The 19,629-nt window shown below is 33.1% G+C and overlaps 2 protein-coding genes and 1 pseudogene across 2 annotated transcripts; 2 read left to right on the top strand and 1 right to left on the bottom strand.

The window, feature by feature from the left end:
* Nucleotides 1–476: 476 nt before the first annotated feature.
* Nucleotides 477–3,718, top strand: Kel (kelch protein). The gene is made up of 9 exons (XM_076391069.1): nt 477–644; nt 825–971; nt 1,170–1,574; nt 1,663–1,916; nt 2,006–2,233; nt 2,316–2,488; nt 2,850–2,990; nt 3,060–3,315; nt 3,450–3,718. The coding sequence occupies exons 1-9, from the start codon at nt 574–576 to the stop codon at nt 3,638–3,640; spliced, it is 1,866 nt and encodes a 621-aa protein (XP_076247184.1). The 5' UTR covers nt 477–573; the 3' UTR covers nt 3,641–3,718.
* Nucleotides 3,719–3,812: 94 nt separating this feature from the next.
* On the top strand, nt 3,813–6,851 carry LOC143187093 (uncharacterized). Its single transcript, XM_076391068.1, has one exon. The coding sequence runs from the start codon at nt 3,851–3,853 to the stop codon at nt 5,240–5,242; it is 1,392 nt and encodes a 463-aa protein (XP_076247183.1). The 5' UTR covers nt 3,813–3,850; the 3' UTR covers nt 5,243–6,851.
* Nucleotides 6,852–16,975: 10,124 nt separating this feature from the next.
* On the bottom strand, nt 16,976–17,096 carry LOC143187414 (5S ribosomal RNA; annotated as a pseudogene).
* Between the last annotated feature and the right edge of the window lie 2,533 nt (nt 17,097–19,629).

Here is a 19,629-nt window from a genome sequence, read left to right as displayed (position 1 = left end):
AACTTATTACATACCGTAATTTGTCTAACAAGTTCCGTGTGTTGAAAAAAGTTGTCTGTTTTTCCAGCATCATGGCTAACTGCTGCACTTAAAAGTAATTATTGATGATAAGCCTTATACACAAAATCACAAATATTACAAATTTAAAGAGACAATACAGTACCTAAAATAACCTGTAGATGTCGACAGCGGCGTGTGTTTTCTTTCAGGAAGGCAGATAGAAGCAGTAAATAACGTTTGGCGATTTAATGAGAGAGAAACTTGATGTAGGACTTGTGTACGTCGTTACAATATTATTGTTAACGTTTATGCAGTTTGTAGATACGGAACTTTGACTTCGCATTTTATGCAGAAAATATCAGACAGGGTCTATCTCACTGCAACATAACGACGCATCAAAATAGACAGCGTAAAGTCGGTAGCGTCGTTTTCGTTTCTTTCGCTCAGCTGATGTCGATAGTGAAATGATGTCTGTATAAGCGAATAAGTTCGGATTCATTTTGTATCAATATTATAAAACTGTATTAAAACGTGTTATACCGGCTTTGTGGAAGGCTTTCTTGAACAGCTGAAATGGAGTCGGCGGGACAAGGTCAGGTGCAAAATACTTCCAATAATACAGACAACTCCGAAAACAAGGGAAGGTGAGATTCGAGTTCTGTCAAACTTATTTCAAATTGTTTAATTCTTCTTTGTTCGTTGCGTAGTTTATGTGCTTTAACAGTACAATGTACACAGTAATATATTAAATATTTTCATATGATAATATATATTTTGTTTATAACATTACTTATTACACGAACAAAATTTGTTCTTCTTTCTAGTTGTCTGTTACTTCGATATGCTAGTCAGAATTCTTTGGACGAGAGTTCGCAAAAACACATACCTCGTGAAAGTGGAAAAGATAAGCCACCGTATAGGAATCATCATCATACAAATCGAGCTTTTGATGTCATCAATGAGATGCGAAAGTATGTCATGTGATGTGAAATATGTTTTTTTATGATAAGTTTGTTATATTTTAGAATAAGAACTTATTTAACTATAAGGTTACTTGTATCCTGAACAGAAAAAATGATTTCAGAGTCTGTTTCGGAGTTACCCATATTATTATTTTACTTTTGTTTCTCTATTAAAATTGAGGTGTAAAATGAAAAATTGTTTACTAGGAAAAATTTATTATGTGACGTGATTTTGGTGGCAGACGGTGGTATGGAAGTACCTGCACATAAAATGGTCCTTGCTGCCTGTAGTCCTTATTTCTATGCTATGTTCACAAGTTTCGAGGAACGAGATCAAGAGAGAATAACACTTCAAGGAGTAGATTATTCTGCACTTGAGTTATTAGTAGACTATGTATATTCTGCGGAGGTACATGTAACTGAAGATAATGTACAAGTGTTATTACCAGCTGCAAATCTTTTACAATTGACTGATGTACGTGATGCTTGTTGTGACTTCTTACAAGCTCAATTGCATCCATCGAATTGTTTGGGAATTCGAGCATTTGCTGATCTTCATGGTTGTTTAGAATTATTATCACATGCAGATAGCTACATTGAACAACATTTTTCGTAAGATAACTATTAGTTTCTTTCGTGGTATTTGTATTTTTACATATTAAAGCATTTTTTGTCCTAACAACAAATTATTTACTTACAGAGAAGTAGTAGATGGTGAAGAATTTTTAACATTGGCACCACAGCAAGTTGCTAAATTAATTTGTAGTGATCGTTTAATGGTACCTTCAGAAGAAAAAGTTTTTGAATGTGTGATATCTTGGGTACATCATGATTTGGATAAAAGACAAACTCATTTAGCTCAATTAATGGAACATGTACGCTTACCTTTATTATCACAAGAGTATTTAGTACAACGTGTGGAAGAAGAACCTCTTCTTAAAGCAAATTTACAATGTAAATAACGAAATATGTGTTTTGTAAATCACACTTACTGTAATTTAATATAGACCAATTTTAAATTATATTTCTTTTCATGTATTCAGGTAAGGATTTCTTGATTGAAGCTTTGAAGTATCATTTACTTAAAGGAGAACAAAAGTCGTTATTCAAAACACCTCGCACAAAACCGAGACAACCCAGAGGATTACCTAAAGTGTTATTAGTGGTTGGTGGACAAGCACCAAAAGCAATTAGGAGCGTAGAATGTTATGATTTTAAGGAAGAACGATGGTATCAAGTATCTGAATTACCCACGCGTCGTTGTCGAGCTGGTAAAAATACTTATACGTTTGAAATTTATTTAAGTAATTTAATCTTTCTAAGCATTTCCATGAAATGATTTATAATATACAGGTTTATCTGTCCTTGGTGGTCGTGTGTATGCTGTTGGTGGATTTAATGGGTCTCTTAGAGTGCGAACAGTTGATATTTATGATGCAGCTACAGATCAGTGGTCTCCTTGCCCAGAAATGGAAGCAAGACGATCAACACTTGGTGTAGCTGTCCTTGGAAACTGCATTTATGCTGTACATATTTCTTATTCCATACACTTAAATATTTATACTATTATAGAGTTTCTCTTATTTCACCATAATTATATCACTGACGCTTATTTTCATAAAATATATGTGCACACTACTTTCGTGTTTTTGTTTTATCTTTAAATTGAAATTAATTATTTGCGATCATTCCGTGTTCGACTAAACATAACCAATCTTGGCATACTAACTGCTTCTTATAAATAAAATAACAGCCTACTTAGAGAATAAAGCAAACGGTGTGACGTGTTTAATCTCGTTGCCTAAACAAGTAATGAAAAAAGTAGGCTGCTAACTTCGTTGAGCTCGCGATACGTGTACTGACATAAATTTTTTTTTTTAAAAATAGGTGGGTGGATTTGATGGTTCAACTGGCTTAAATTCCGCTGAAGTGTATGACCCAAGAACTCATGAATGGAGATTAATCGCACCTATGTCAACTCGAAGAAGTAGTGTTGGCGTAGGCGTCGTTAAAGGATTACTATATGCTGTAAGTTTAGTTGTAAAACATTTTAAAAAGTTAATTTCTAATTTTTAATATAAAATTACATTACTGCAGGTTGGTGGTTACGATGGAGCATCTCGGCAGTGCTTATCTACTGTTGAATGTTACAATCCCGAAAAAGATCAGTGGAAACCAGTACCTGATATGTCTGCACGTCGTAGTGGCGCCGGTGTTGGTGTTTTAGAAGGAATTCTCTACGCCGTAGGAGGTCACGATGGTCCTTTGGTTAGAAAAAGTGTAGAAGCTTTCAATCCAGATACTAATCAGTGGACTCCAGTTAGTGATATGGCTCTTTGTCGCAGAAATGCTGGTAATTAATTTTATTTCTGAGTTTGAAGAAAACTAAATGAAAAGTGCTGTTAATAATAATCAGAAACAGTAATGATGATGTATAGTGTATTGCATTTATTAAAATCGAAAACGGAATATTGTCTTTTTTTATAGGTGTTGTCGCTCTAAACGGCCTTTTGTACGTTGTGGGAGGTGATGACGGTTCATCGAGTTTAGCATCTGTAGAAGTATATTCTCCAAGAACTGATACGTGGACAACTCTTCCAACTTGTATGGGAATCGGCCGTAGCTATGCAGGAGTTGCAATAATCGACAAACCAATACCTTCTACAACATCGATGTGAGGGTTGCAATCCGCTGGGCATACGACAGAGCAGAACACAGATCCGAGTGTTGAAACGTCGGATCATTTACGGGAAGCCGGGCCCAGCGGTGTGCAAGTTCAGAATGCAGACCAAAATGTACTTCAGCATTATCGCGGCGCTGGCCATAACTGTCAAGGCCCACATTGCGTGTGTCAAAGGTACGAAAACGGAGAGTTGGCTGCTGTAGTTATGAATCAGAACAGAAATAGTCAAGAAAGAGACGACAACCATCAGGATGCAGGCCGTGGTCCGCGCAATTTCCAAAACCGACCCAGTGGTTCGGTTCAATTATACCCAAACCTTAATCCGAATTATCAAAATCCAGTGGATTTAGTGCATCATTATAATAATAACCGACAACTACACGAACCAGAGGAAAATATTTACGAAAGACTAGATGATGATGACGATGAAAATGTTGAAAACAACGTCGAAGTTGGTCGTAACGAAGTGCAAAATAACCAGAATAACGCGGATCACACATACGAAAGAATAGATGACCGATATTCTTGCAGTGGTAGAACGTATTCTCGTTGTTATAGATATCATATTCTGAATCATATTGCTATACCGAATTTCTTAAATGACGCGGAATCTAGAAATTTAAGCCACTACGATCAACCTAGACAAATTTATTTAGATTCGTCACGATTATCTAGCCAGTTTTGTCAAACTCGCTTAGGTAGATTGGGTCGCAATTGTTTTTCTACCGAAAATATTGCGTATGCATCAACTGGACGTACAATTTATCCACTTGGTTACAATTGCATGTGCTGGTTTTGTAGACATTTAGATACAAAGTATTGTCATTATTGTCACAATATTCATAACAGATTACGTTATCAAGATGGACTTGCAAGTAATTCTAGGCACTACATATATCAACTGCAAAGGAACTGCAAGTGTCCATTCTGTCGTGGTGAATATTCATACGTGAAACTGCCCATTACATCTTGTCGGCATACAGAATCGTTGAGAATGGAATGTCACTGTAGAAGTCCGAATAATTCTTCTTGCAGGTGTAAAATTCTCTCTAACTGTAATTCGGCCACTCAAATTGGTAGATATCTCGATTGGATTAATAGAGCTGGTCCATCAGTTAATAATCCACTTTACGCTACGATTCATGTTGGTAGACCTTGTCCTTCGGCTCTTGGCAACGTAGCAGCCGGAGGAAATTTACCTAATAGTATAGATCCTGGCCCTTCAACCTCAAATGTTTCGGCGTCGACAATTAATGAATCCAATACATCCTCGAATTCCAGGCCAATGTTTTCTCCAAGTAATCCTTCTACTTCGCACGCTTCCCTTTGTTCTACTAATCGTTCAGCGGAACGTCAACATACATGTGACGATTCTTGCATTAGAAATCACAGTGGAAATATTACTGGTATCTCTCAATTCCTTGGTAGATGTGAAAGAGCAGAATGTAATCATGGAAGATTATCTGTACATTGGTGGTTTATAAATAAATGGCTTCCACCATGGAATCCGCACCATTTTGACAGAAACATGGACACCGTTCCTCCAATGGAAGAAGAGCCTCAAGATCAGCATGAGAGTGATAGCGATGATGCTTGAACTTGAAAGTTCATCTATAGTATTGAAATGTGAAGGTTTTCTTAAAATCATGAAATATCGATTTACTTATTACGATACCAATGATATTTTCGAATCAGGAATATTGAAATACCACAAAAATCAATATGTGTTCTTTTACATTTCATTAGAAGAAATTGTAATGTGTGATATTTGATAGAATAACGCGTTAGATTGTTCTTTTTTAATAGAGATATTCACTTTATTGAAACGTAATTGAATAATATTTTATAACCATACCAATAGTTGTTGAGTTGTATAATTTACATTAAGATCTCTATTTGAAAAATGTTATAAATATTTGAAGCGAGCTCGCGCATGTATTGACAATAAGATTGCTTCATATGTGCTTTAATATCCTTAGCTAGTTATATTTACAAATTTAATAAATGAAACCCTTGGCCGTATAGTTCGAATAAGTATTATGCAATCGATTGAATGTAAAAGTAATCAAAGTTCTTAGTTAGCATTGTTATTGTAATTATAAACAAATTTAGAAATTGTTTACTGTAATAACTTTACATTCTTTTATAATAGTTTTTAATTAACTTAACCTATGATAGAAAGAAAAAATTGCCAATTTCATTATATGCAGTTTTCCTATAGGAAACTCTATGTGTTATAAATTAATGATAGATATTACGTATTTTAATCTATATTGATATATAATGTACAGAAACTATAACTTTTATAAATTAGTTTCATATTTTTCTTTACAAATGAGCTGCATGATAAATACTGAAGATATTATTTATCAATCTCAGACTGCATTTCAATTTGTTAATCATGTTTGTACTGCAATTAAATACGTCAAGTAAGAGACAGTTTTAAATTTAATTAATTTAAAAGAAATCTGTAGTTGTTACTATTTGTTAAGGATGATATTAAAGATTAATTATTAAACTCCTTTCATACATGTGATTTATATTAATTAGTATTAAATCTACCATATAAAGTGGCTTTTTGAAAAACTTTAATTTTTATATGATTTTATTTATTATTATCACTGACTTTTGAGTAAGTTTAAAAGTCCGACTTAATGTGAGGACATATACATATAGTTTTAAGAATACGTACATAGTTGTGTGAGCTTTACTGCAATTATGACAGATGCAAACATATCTTTAAATATATTATAACTTAGGATGTAGGATCCACTACAGAATAAAATATTTGTAAGCCTATGGTAGAATAATTAAAAAGATGTCTATTGGATCAGTTTCATGAACTATAACATATTGAAACTGTATGGATTTACCAAATGTACATTTATTTTTTGTATCTACTAGATGGTATTATACACTATGCAAAATGGTTCAACCAAATAAAAGAACGTTATTCTAGAGAATACTACAGAAAATATGTCTAAATTGACAGTGTTTATTTATGCACCTTTTGTTAAGATTTCCATGGGAATTTTTAAGTTAAGTACAGTTACTAAAAATTGAACGTACATCTACGCTGGTAATGGAAAATGAAGGGAAAATGAATATAAACAGACATATTTAAAAATAAAAACATAATACATATATTATTCGTATATTTTAACAGATGATTCGTGAACAAAATTTTAAATAAAATGTACTATTTATCTGCATTTAATAAGAAAAGAAAAAATTCACTTATTTAACTGTCACACAATTGAGCGTACACAGAATAAAATTACATAGAAACTGGTAAAATTCATTCTAATATTTTGTCGCAAATTCATATACATCTTTAACTGCTTTTAAGCGTCTCGGCATAGATTCGATTAATTTTTAAATCGTCAAACACGGAATATTTTTCCATATTTTAGTAATTTTCCGTTTCACATCTTCTTTATCAGTAATTGTACAATTACTTAACATTGACTTTAATTCCTGCCACAAGTGCTCGATTGAATTAATATCTGGTGACTATGGTAGAGTATTTAATAATTTTTATGTATTATACAGTAACCATTCCTTAACAACGTACATTGAATGTTCAGGATCGTCGTCCTGTTAAACGTAATACGTGGATGGAATTTGTAATTTTTCAACTGAAGATTAAATTTTTTTTTTTTTCAAAATATCTAAATACTTTATTTTGTCCATGGTAGTTTCAATAAATTTGATATTTCTCACTCCGATTGCTGTCATACATTCTCATAACATTGTCGAACCCCCACTGTATTTTACTGTTGGAACCGTATTATATTTTTTAAATTTCGTATTTAGTTTCCGTTATACAACTATTTTTAAAAATTAATTTTAACCTTATCGAAAAATATTACGTTATTCCAAACATTTTGGTCACAATTTATATGTTTTCTTGCAAATTTGATCCGCTTAATTCTATTGATTTTAAAAATATACGACTTTGTTTTTGCTATCCTATCATGATAGGTATTGTTACGCTATGCTCTGCGTACAGTTTCTGCGTACAGTTCATCAGTTTCAGTTAAAATTTGTTCTCCTTCCACGTCCTGCCTTACAATGCAGTGTACTGTTGTATTTATAATTATTAATAATTTTCTGTACATTAGAAAGGATACTTTTCAGTGATTACTAAGAATCCCTACATCATTCGAAAAGTTCACCCTCTACCTCGTGGCATCAGTGGACAGCAGGTTTCATACCATTCCTGCTAATAAAATATTATATTTCATTTCTGTGTTTCTATATTAGTTATAATATATTCACAGAGAAATATTAACAAAATATGTACATTATATTTGCGAAATTGGTCAAATAACAATAGGTTAGTATAATAAAACAAATACTCTTTAAGAGATTTGTATATAGTGACTCATTCTCATTTTATGGATGTTAAATAAAACGAGTGAGAGGGAATGAAAATGAGAAACGACACGAGGTGGAGGGGATTGCGGCAAGATTACAACGCATAGCGCAAATCATGTTTATAAGAAGAACTCACTATATCGACTTACGTGATCCATTGATAATTTTACAAAATATTACAAGCATTTAAATTCAAAGACGTAAACTTGGAACTCTAAATTGTCATAAGTCTTCTTAAAAGCAGACTGTCTTACAAACGGTACTATTGGATTTGTTTTTTATTCTTTCGTGATGCTAATCAAATCGATAATATTTTATTAAAAGCACAACAAGTTGAATTGACCTTATGAGACTTAGAAATAGATTATGTTATTTATGTCATCAAATTATATGTATATAAAAAATAATAAAGGCAAATACTTGCAATATTGTCTACCATTTAACCCTTTTAGGATATTTTCGAGCTGTGAGAGATAATTTTTTTACCATTTATTTAACAATAATTGTCTAAATTAGAAGCTTTATATAAAATTTGATGGTTGTAAATCTTTAAATTTAGTATTATTCGAGGACCAATATTGTATATACGCAACTTCACCAAAAACAAACATACCCTTTAATTATTGATATGGATTTGGATAGACTTCACGTGAGATATCTTAAAGACATCCAGTAAAGTGCTAAAAATCTCCAAAAGATATCTGAGACATCTGAAGTTACAAATTAGTATGTCTTTAAAACGTCTTAAAGATGTTCAAATGAACTTCTATAAGAAGTTCAGACAAAAATAAACGTCTTCAAGACGTCGTGTGCTATCTAGGATACGTTAATTTTATAAATATTTAATATCAACAGATTTTAATCAAAGTCTCCGTATCTGAAAATTGGGTGTCCGTAGTTGAGGGATATTAATTGCTTAGTGTTTGTGAGCTTCAATACAATATTGCAACATCGAGTGTGAAAGGGTTAATATTGTTTTGATACAGTATTTACCCGAAGTCACTTTATAGGTAACATCAGAATGTGTGAATGGCAAATGTTGAACTGTGCATTGTGTTTTGAGTCACAAATACAATTAATGTATTCCGGAATGCTTTTGTAAGAACAAGTGGTTCTACTATCGATACACATATACCCACTTTGAGAAAAGTTGATCACTCCCCCATGACTGAAGGCCAACAGCTATCACTTTGGTGCTATAACGGCCCTCATATCACGGCGTTGTGAAATATAACAATACATGGATATATATGTACTTATACATGTACATACTTATGTCTCTTTTAGACTTCTTCACTGCCCTTCTGTTTAACTTAGTAATTATGTTTGAGTTTCTTTACAACGATATTATTTAGTGTACTGCTTATTAATTGTAATTGATAAATTGGTTTGATAAACTTTTCGGGTTTATTAGTTATTACTTAATATAGATGCATATGATAAATAAAATAAATATCTATTTAATATTTGCACGAAGTTCGTGCACAATTTAATGCCTTTTAATTTGCTATTAATTAATGCTTATATGCAACAATGTCTCTTGGATTTTCACTATAAAAATATTTCTTCATTTATTAAGAAATGTTTTATGTAAAGTATGAAAAAGTATTTAATATTTGATATTTTTGATTGTAGGTAATTAAGAAGTATCTCTTGCTGCATGCAAAATTGAAATAGATAAATACGATGTAACATATTGCGAATGTATTCTGTCATTATCAAATAATATCAAAAAATACTTTACTCTTTTACTTTATTAAATGAAATCAAATGTTATGTTACAAAAATTAAAGTTTAACTGTGCTCGTAACGATTTTTTGAAGTGATCATAAAAGAAACTGTTTCTTTTAAATACTAGATTTTTCGATAATTAAAAAATATCTCATAAAGTACATCAGTCTGCAAAATTATAGTTTCACATAATACAATCAGATACAGCATCAAGTATATTATAAACATAATCACTAAACAATTATCGAACCAAAATCCAACACCTATAATCAAAATAAATCTTCACATTTGTCTCTAAGTCCTAGACAACATCATTTGTGGAATCGTATTTCGATTCGTGTAATCCAAATTATTTCACTGATAAAAATAATGTGTCCCAGTGTTGACATTAAAACATCAAGCGGAAGTAATATTTCCGGAGCATTGAACTAAACATTGTTTGAAGTGTAACCGCCAGGATATTTCGTCTTACGACTCGTCATAAATTCGCACGTAACTATCGTAAACGAAGTTTGTGTGCAGAGTTCGCTGAAATTGCCTGAAAAAAAAAAAACACGCCACTTCACGGTGACCGTATTTATGTCTACGCTGCGATGGTCGTTCTTTCGTGCATCGGCAACGAGCGTGAACCTTAAAAACGACGAATATATCGCGTTGCCACACAAGCAATGGATATGCTCGAAAGGCGATAAACGCTATTGTGTTTCTGCCGTTGCGTTGCAGAGTACTAGTACACGTTTACGGAGTCTTATCTTGGCACCGCTGGTATTCTAGTACTACGGGTGTGGTTCTCATGCCCGGATACACTAAGATATGGCAATATTTTCTTCAAATAATGGCTTAATCCTTTCTGTCCCGCGAAACTGCCAGCCACATCTGTTTATGTATCATTTTTCATTTGGTTAAGTTTTGAGTGTCCTACACTGCGAGCCCAAGTCATATTCATAAATAATGTGGATTTTTTATGTATTTCAGGGGAAATTTCAATGTGGGATGAATATAGAGTCTATATAATATGGAAAGATGTAGGAATGATCTAAAGATGAATACGATTTATAATATTTGAAGCATGAAACAAGTCTTTAAGTAGGTTCCACTTCTCCAATTTTGTGTATAAAAATAGGAATTTGCAGAAACATTCGCTGTCTATTCATGACCATTGGTAATTTAGAATGTTTTCTGATGCAGGCTGTGGTTACAGTGAATGCGCTGTCTGATGAACTGATCTTCTCACGACGAGTGAATTTGTCGTTCGAACAGTAAATAGTTCAGGTATATTCGTCAGAATATCAGTTCGCCAGAAAACCCATCCCCTATAACAATCGTAGTCTCATTTAAGGAGGTTATGCTGTCTAGATTATCATTTTAGTGATCCTCTTTGTGATTCTTTTATGATGGTGGATATGTTGCTTTGTATTGGATTTTCCAGATATATTTATTCATTTTCTAAGTATATACTGTATTTTTTTCAACCAAAAGTATTAAAAATTGTGGGTGTTTTAAATTTCTGTTTAATAGCTCTTTTAAAAGAGGTGTTCCACTGGATTCCATGATTCCAGCCGATTGGCTAATCTGAAACAGAAGGGGAAAAGTATCTTTATAAGAAAGAGCATAATTATAGCAGGAACTAGGGAGAAATCAAAATTTCGATAATTAAAAAAATGACAGCACTTTAAATTTAAAATTAGTATTTTTTAGTTCCGTTTTTGGCTATAAAATATTTTAAAAAATAGTAAAACACTATATTTTATCAAATCTCTAGTCCTGGCGATAAAGGAATGTCTGCTGAAGATTCTTTCCAAATTTGAAGACAATCAGTCAACTAGGTCTTGAGATATCATGGAAGCCAGTGGAGCACCCTTTTTAAATGAGTCATTAAAAAAATTATAACATCCACGATTTTTAATATTTTTGGGTGAAAAGAATACAGTATATACTTATAAGATGAAAACATATATCTGCAAAATCTCAGTACAAAACAGTCTAGTCGCCATTATAAAAAAAATCACAAAGAAGGTCACAAACATGATAATCTAGACAGCAATACCTCCTTAAGTTATTCTAATCAGAGGTATTCTGTTACTGAAGTTGTACAAAATTTACTATATGTATAATTAGTATCAGTTTTGCACTATCATCATAAAATCTACTACATTTACAAGAATCTTCACTGAATCTACTTATTCTACCTTAGTATTGTTTGATACCGTACACTGGGGCAATTTTACCTTCTATCTACGATCATCAGACAAATCATCTGTAATATTTTCAAAGAATTTCAATTTATACCTTAATTAGAATGCAGGAAATAGAATTTGTAGTTTTTAACTGATAAAATGTAAAATAAAGTAACTGTTTTCTTTTTTAACAAGAATACAGTAAGATACGAACATATAACACAGAATTGACATTTAGAAAGGCTAATAGTTTTAAAATAAAAATGTGTCTTATGCTTTTTTGGGCCACAAGTACATATGTCAAGAATCACGAAAGTAGTTAAAATAAAAATTCAGGAAAACTATATTAATCACTTACTTTGTGTTAATTAGTCTATACTACAATGTATCTGAGTCTTTTGTTACATCGTATACCCTGTAAAAAACTCATGTAAAAATTGATTTGCAATAAAGTATTCGATTATCCGAAAAGTTTTTGCTGATTTTTAAGTAAAATAAGAAGTTTTATATTTTCTAATACATTTATGTTTTATTCAGTTTGACATGCACCATTTTTTCTAAACTTCCATTTTCCAAAAGACGTCAGCGTTTTTAGTAACATATTAAAATATTATATGAGGCTTCTTATTTTACTTAAAAATCAACACGACTTTTTTAGATAACTCAGTATAAAACTTGTGTTAAATTTATACAAACCAGACAAAAAATGTTTAATATGAAAATGCATATTCGCTAAAGCGTTCTACTTAATTAACACATAAGAGAAAAGTTAACTTGTTGAGGAAACTGAGGAAAATAATTTTTTTTAATTGATACTGGAACAGAATGTTTTATAATTTTGTGTCAATTTTGATGACGTCTGTCTTACTTAAAGTATGTACGTAAAAATAAGTATAACGTGTAAACAAATCTGTATAAATGTTAATCATCTAAATAAGTGCTGTGTAAAAAGAGATCGAAATGTATTCATTTTATGTTTATTGCAATAGTGATTTAAATTACTTACACTTTAACAATCTTCTCGCAAAATTCTTGTAAATATAGAACGTAGTTATAGCTGTAAAATATAAATTACTGTGTGTATATTTATTAATTATTGTGTTATGAGATGTCGACATCCTTTTGTTTGAAGCTGTTTTTATTTATTCATCATTAACTTTGTAACTGTTCGAACAATTACTTATGGTACCAAAAAGTAAACATTTAAAAACTATTCGTGAAATTCTATGATCTCTTAAAAGACATAGATTATAAGGATATGTATTGTTAATAATGATTCGTTTTATACCAAAAAATATTATCTTTTTAAAAATTTGCAAACGCGAATGATGATGCATCTTCAAACGAATACAAGAATTTATAATCACCGGTACACTTTTGCATGTACAGTGGTATTAGAAAAAATAAGTATAACACTGTTGCTAATACTGATTTATTTTAAGGGAATTCTTATCACCACTCCTACACAGGTATATATGTAACAGTAAATGGGAAATAATAGTTTTTTGTAACACTGTGGTATTTTTAACTTATCTCTTACATCTCCTTTTCACAAATATTCTATTATAAGCGATAATTGCATAATAGGTTTAACAGACACAGAAAAAAAGTAAATTTCTTCTACGTCAATGTCCATTATGGTCAGCAGGATACTTGAAGTATGTGGGCGTTGGTCCGGTGCTTGTCACCTTCGAATTCCAGTCATTCAGAAATAGATGAAAAAAAGCTGGACGATTTACTATAAATAGACATTTAAATAGAGGTAGTACTAAACGAGCATTTGCTGGAGAATCGATCATGCATGTTGATATATGCTACAATAAAACTTGCTAACCGTTTAAATGACACAGGATTAATTTACAGGAGAATTTTCCATTCATCTAGTAGTCAATTTTTATGGGATGAAAATGTTATTTAAGATCTTGATGCATCCATTCAAGTTATCTACTAAAGGATAATAAAACATCTTGTAGGTGTAAGATAATCATTTATCGCTACCGTTACGCGTGCATAAGCATGCGTGAATCACAGAATTGTCGCACAAGTGCAACATGTAACCGAGGAATTACGAAATCTTAAGTCGCTGTGCCACGTGCACGTGCTCTTTCTTTCTTATTCTTTTAATGAGGACCTGGTTCCGGTTACATTTACTGTTCTCTGCTTGATCTATTGATCACGTTGGAATGAGGTGTCTACGTACCTGGGAAAATCCAAAATTTCTAATATCGATAAGCTGACGATTTATTTCTTATCCTACTTATCTAGTTTCTAAGAAGTAATTTTATTTCATTCTTGGTCTCCGACTTAATGCGCAAACACTTATGACGCATATGTACCTATACACCCTATAGGATGTAAGAGGTACATAAGTATACGTTGAAATATTCTGAGGGGTGGCAAGGGTGCTCAAATGGAACACAAAATGTTCTATGACGTAATATCCAATCTGCCTCTATTATGAAATAACAATGCCATGAAGTTAACAGGCCTATATTCTAAACTAACAGTCAGAGAATTCTGTAATGATGCAGACACATTGAGAGGTACAAGGAGAGTAAACAAGTTTTAATAAATGTTGTTGTATCTGTTATGGTTTAATTTGTTTAAAGCTTTGAAAATTCAAGATGTTTGTAGGAAATGGATATCGGATTTTCAAAACTTTATAAAAGTTAAATCCTAAGAGATACAACAAAATGTATTAAGACCTTTTCCCTCTATTTCTGACCCTCAATGTATCTGCTACGTTACAAAACTCTTTGATTGTTAGGTTAGAATATATGTACTTATGTTAACTTGAAGACATTATTATTGCAAAACGGAATCGAACATTACATTGATCACAATCGAACACAATCGAACATTGTGTTCTATTTAAACTCCCCTACTACCCCTTACAATATTTCAACGTATACTTGTTACATCCTGTAGAGTGTAGAGTGTTCTACAAGTATCCGTACAATCTTTGTCAGTGTGTTTTATATTGTAAAGAATACAGTAATACTATCTCGCTTAATTTAATACAAAAGGGATTCAAGAGGTTCCTTACATTTTGTCAAAAAAGCGTTTATTGATCCACGAATCTGTTTTCCTGACCACAAAGTGAAACAAAAGAAAAATATGAACAACTCAATTTGTTTACGCTCTAATTTGATTTTAATCTAAACAAAACCATCATCCTTTCAGTCAAGGCATGATTACAAATACAAAATGTAAGAAATCTTTCGAACATCTTATTGCATTCATATAATTCAATACGAGATGTGTGATGTTTATATTATCTATAGTTTAAATTAAAATAAGGGACCTAATTGTCATATAGAAAAAATAAATGTCTACAAATTCATTTATTTCCCAATTTTCTCAGCTCTCAGTAGCATTATTTAATTTTCGTTTCATATAACCTATATATTCATTTTGTATAAAGTACCCTATATATTCCTATATATTCATTTTGTATAAAGTACCCTATATATTCCTATATATTCATTTTGTATAAAGTACCCTATATATTCCTATATATTCATTTTGTATAAAGTACCCTATATATTCCTATATATTCATTTTGTATAAAGTACCCTATATATTCCTATATATTCATTTTGTATAAAGTATAACATGTGAGTAGAATTTTTACTTTATCCAAAATTCAAAAATATTATTCGTAACAAAAGTAGTCCCTATCTAAGAAAATGGCATTGTACTTGAGTCATTGTCAAGAATCTATAACATAAATAAAAGCGATATTTTAACATAATTGTTCTAATATTAGAGCAACTATAGTCAGAGCCAGCCGCGCAAGTCGGTTGAAGGACACCTCTTTCTCTGGCGTCTTCACTCCCTCCACGTTTGGTTACTACGCATGGGAGCAGTATTGGTAGGTTGGCATACGAAACCAACTGCACAGTGACGTCACGAGGTGGAAAGGAGTGGGGCAGCCTACACCATGCGACGCGACGCCACAATCAGCCACGCGGCTCAACGCCAAAGCTGAAACCGTTACTCGCGAGGACTCGTAGATGCGTAAATTGCGTAGTAAAATTTATGGAAACTGTTTTGTTTGTGGAGTTTCAGATAATTTTAAAGATTGCAGTATGTTCGAGAAATCAGGTTAGATAAATGTTTAGTACTTTTTTGAAAAATAGAAGTACATCTCTTGTTCAATTATATTAAACAAATTAGTCTTTCATGTTTCCTTTTGTAGTAGATGGAGAGTAAATTTGTGGACTAACTATGAATTTTGTATTAATAGATATCAGCTCTGAAAGCAGCGAGACCTTTTTTCCTATAGTAAAAAAAAGTTTTCCTCCATGGATTCCACGAGAATTGGGTATAAAATCTCAACTACAAACTATGGGTGGAAAAATGTGAAACTAGACTTGAAGTCAGATGCAAGATCTGTCACGTGACTTTTGTGGCAATATCTAGTAGTTTTGATGCATATGCATCATCAGTTGTGCATAAAGTAAATATGCGACGTTTACAAGAAGAAAGTGTAGCTAGACTATCTAATCTTGAAAGGGATGTAAAGAAGTTAGAACTGAGATATGTATTAGACATTATTAAGAACTACCGAAATTTGTATTCTTTTCATCATTTTGTGAAATGTTAAAGATTGCAATACCAGATTGCGAAACCATACAAAATGAACTTAAAGAGACGGTAAATCGCCAAAGTTCCAAAATTATACAATTTTATGAGAACGTATAGAGGTTTTATAAAATCATGTTTGAGGAACTAGAGTGCTATTTTCCAGAGTTGAGTCCTGGGCGTGTCAAGCGGCCAACACATGGCCCGGCAGGAACCCAATACTAGCAGCGTATTTCAAGCAACGTTGTCAGATTGTGTATATTCATTTTATATAAAGTGTAATATATGCGTGGCAATTCTACTTTATCGAAAATTCAGAAACATTATTCGTAACACAATTTTTATTCCTATTAAATAACAATATAGATATAAAATTTATAAGATTGACGCTTCTTCTGTTAATATCGTTTATTTAAGAAAAAGATACATAAAAATGGTATAAAATAAAAAAAATATGTCAACATTACGCGGTATTCCCAGGCGGTCATCCCATCCAAGTACTAACCACGCCCAACGCTGTTTGACTTCGGTGATCGAACGAGAACCGGTATTTTCTAACGTAATGTGAACGTTGACGAGTCTCTTTTCTCTAAGAGGGTAAAATTGGAGTTATGTCATTATTAACAATCTATTATACAAGCAGCATTGCTAGAAAAGGTTACTGAATCTCCGTTTGAAGAAGTGGGGAAAGGTAGGATGCGGTTTTTTTTAATTTGATTGGTTAAATGTCAGAGCAACTGTACAGTGCCATTTTCCAGAGTTGTTCCCTGGACGTGTTAAGTGGCCAATACGTAGCCCGTCAGGGACTCAACGCTAACAGCGTATTTCAAGCAATGTTGTCAGATTGTGTAATCTCTCTTTCTATCCTTAACAGCAAATGCGTCTTTCTCAGTGACTCAACAAAGCAAATTTCCTCATTTTTAGGACACCCCATGCTAAATTGATTACATTTTTCATATTCGTTTATCAATGTAAGGGATTCTGATACCGATTTAACATTATACGGGCCTGCAAGAAGTTGCGAGGAAGTTTAAGACATTGTTTAACTTGTTTTGAGTTTGAGTTAAATGAAATCGAGTTGTCCGCCATTTTTTCTGAGCGACACGAGCCTCCCTAAGTTGCCAATAGGATTCGACACCCTTGTCAAACGCCATTGAAATAGCGGTAGGTGACCCCGCTGAGAAGGAGAGACGACAGTATAAGTAAGGACCTATGAAGACCCATGACTAAGTATTTGTAGATAATTGGTTAAGGCCCAATGTGTAGGTCGTGCGTCGCGTGAAGAATCACCATTCACCAGTTAGAGAAGCGACAACATCGCAAGTTAGAGGACTTGCCACTAGGGCTTAACTCCAGAAAATCGAACTGTAGTTTAAGGAATCCCTTTTAATGAAAAGTTTTTAAATTCTTTAAGTTTCTTAAATCCTGAAAATGTCTTGAAGACTAAACACATTCGGATACAAGTTTATGAAATTATAAATAGATGCCTATCGAAATTTAGTAGAGTAAATGTAGTGCATGAATGGTGTAAAGCATCAAATAATTCAATGTTAGCAACATTGGTTGCTAAAAGGAAAACCATAAACCATTAAACAACATTTTTAAAGGCGGTGCAAATTACAGATTTCTGTATAGCCTATGTAAACAATTTTTATTGGTAAATAAAATTTCAAACAAAGAACCTCAAAAATTTAGAAACTTAATGTCTCCAAAAATTAAATAATCAGAAATGGTCCAACTTTTTATTGCGGTGAATTATAACATCAGTCCATTCAAAGCAACCGATTCCCTAGTGATTAGTGATTAGTGATTAGTGATTCACAAAGATGCGAGGGAACAACGGAGGTCCGGTATCCAGGCCCTGTTAGAGGTAACTCTCAGATTTCCGCCCCTCCAGGAAGGATACATGAGCATAACCCGATTTTAGTTCTACTCCGCTTTCACAACTATCCTTCTACATAGCGTGGGCTATGTGGATAGTAGCCCTATTCCTGAGGGCGCGTCTATCGCTGGGACCGTGCCATTACATTGGGTCCAAACGATCTTTAAGACGCTACGACTCTAAAGGGGCGCGTTTGGTTTGTGTTGTGCAGTGAGTCGTCGGCAGTGAGATATTTCTATAATACTTCTTGTCCTTCTTCCTATACTGCGTTCACTGAGAGAACGCAGTCGTTTTACGCAGATGGCTTCCATTGCCCCGACTGACTTTTCCACTGAGATTGGTGAAGGATTCAAGAGCCTAAAAGGACACGCCTTGCTTCTTTCTACTCTGTATACCTAGTGTCCAAATGAAACAAATGTTTCTATCTATTAAGAAACAATATTTATTGAGATATCAATGTATAAGAATCCACAGCTTATTTGATTATAAAGAAACAGCAACGGTAGAACTGTTTCCTAGATTTCCTACAAAATGTTCGATGCGACCAGGTAGTTTATGACACGGGAAATCTAGGGTCGTTTATGGTATTGCAACGCAGTAAGAATTCTGACTAGTACCAGTACGTTTTCGGTCGACAGAGACGATATTCAAGAAGATTTTTATTTGCTAACAGAGCCAACCGACAACTGCGTTCTCCCAGTGAACGAAGTATAGGTCCATCTAGTTAGAACTATAACTTGTAGTGAAACTACTAAGATCATCGAACCTCTCGTTGTCGAGCCTACTGACTTCCTCCAAAGACGTGTTACCGATTCGGGACAAAGTCAATAATCGGATTATTGAACATTATCACATCCAGTCAGAGCGTTTGACGTGACTCGTCGAAATGTTTCTCTTCGCCTTCCCCTGCTACCGTGAGTCACGAAAGCTCTCCCCCCTCCCTGAGAGACAGTGACAAGTGATTTTATGCTGGTACCCTTTATTGAATCCCAACCCTGTGGTATACTCTCTATTGTGTTGTAGAGATTTTGAGATTAAGACTGTCAAAGGAGGTAAAAGCATCGAAGTTGAAGGTCACGTTTTCACCCCCTACCCAGGATCCCCCTTCCTTTTAAAGAACAGTCGGTTTGGTAGCTAAGTTCTAAATATCTTCTTGAGGATCTCCTTCCTCGTCTATATAGCTTGGTTGTGCTCTATGGTTGTGTTGATAGAGCATAGTGGTCTGCA

The sequence above is a fragment of the Calliopsis andreniformis genome, unplaced genomic scaffold (assembly GCF_051401765.1).
Source record: "Calliopsis andreniformis isolate RMS-2024a unplaced genomic scaffold, iyCalAndr_principal scaffold0022, whole genome shotgun sequence".
Classification (NCBI taxonomy): domain Eukaryota; kingdom Metazoa; phylum Arthropoda; class Insecta; order Hymenoptera; family Andrenidae; genus Calliopsis; species Calliopsis andreniformis.
Note: the sequence above shows the minus strand (reverse complement) of the source record. Positions and strands in the feature narration are given on the sequence as shown.

Excerpts from the sequence above, each read along its gene's own strand:
- Kel (XM_076391069.1), top strand. The coding sequence starts at position 574 with ATGGAGTCGGCGGGACAAGGTCAGGTGCAAAATACTTCCAATAATACA. Across the intron at positions 1,575-1,662 it reads TACATTGAACAACATTTTTC|AGAAGTAGTAGATGGTGAAG; the intron begins GTAAGATAACTA and ends ATTTACTTACAG. Across the intron at positions 2,489-2,849 it reads TTGGAAACTGCATTTATGCT|GTGGGTGGATTTGATGGTTC; the intron begins GTACATATTTCT and ends TTTTAAAAATAG.
- LOC143187093 (XM_076391068.1), top strand. The coding sequence starts at position 3,851 with ATGAATCAGAACAGAAATAGTCAAGAAAGAGACGACAACCATCAGGAT.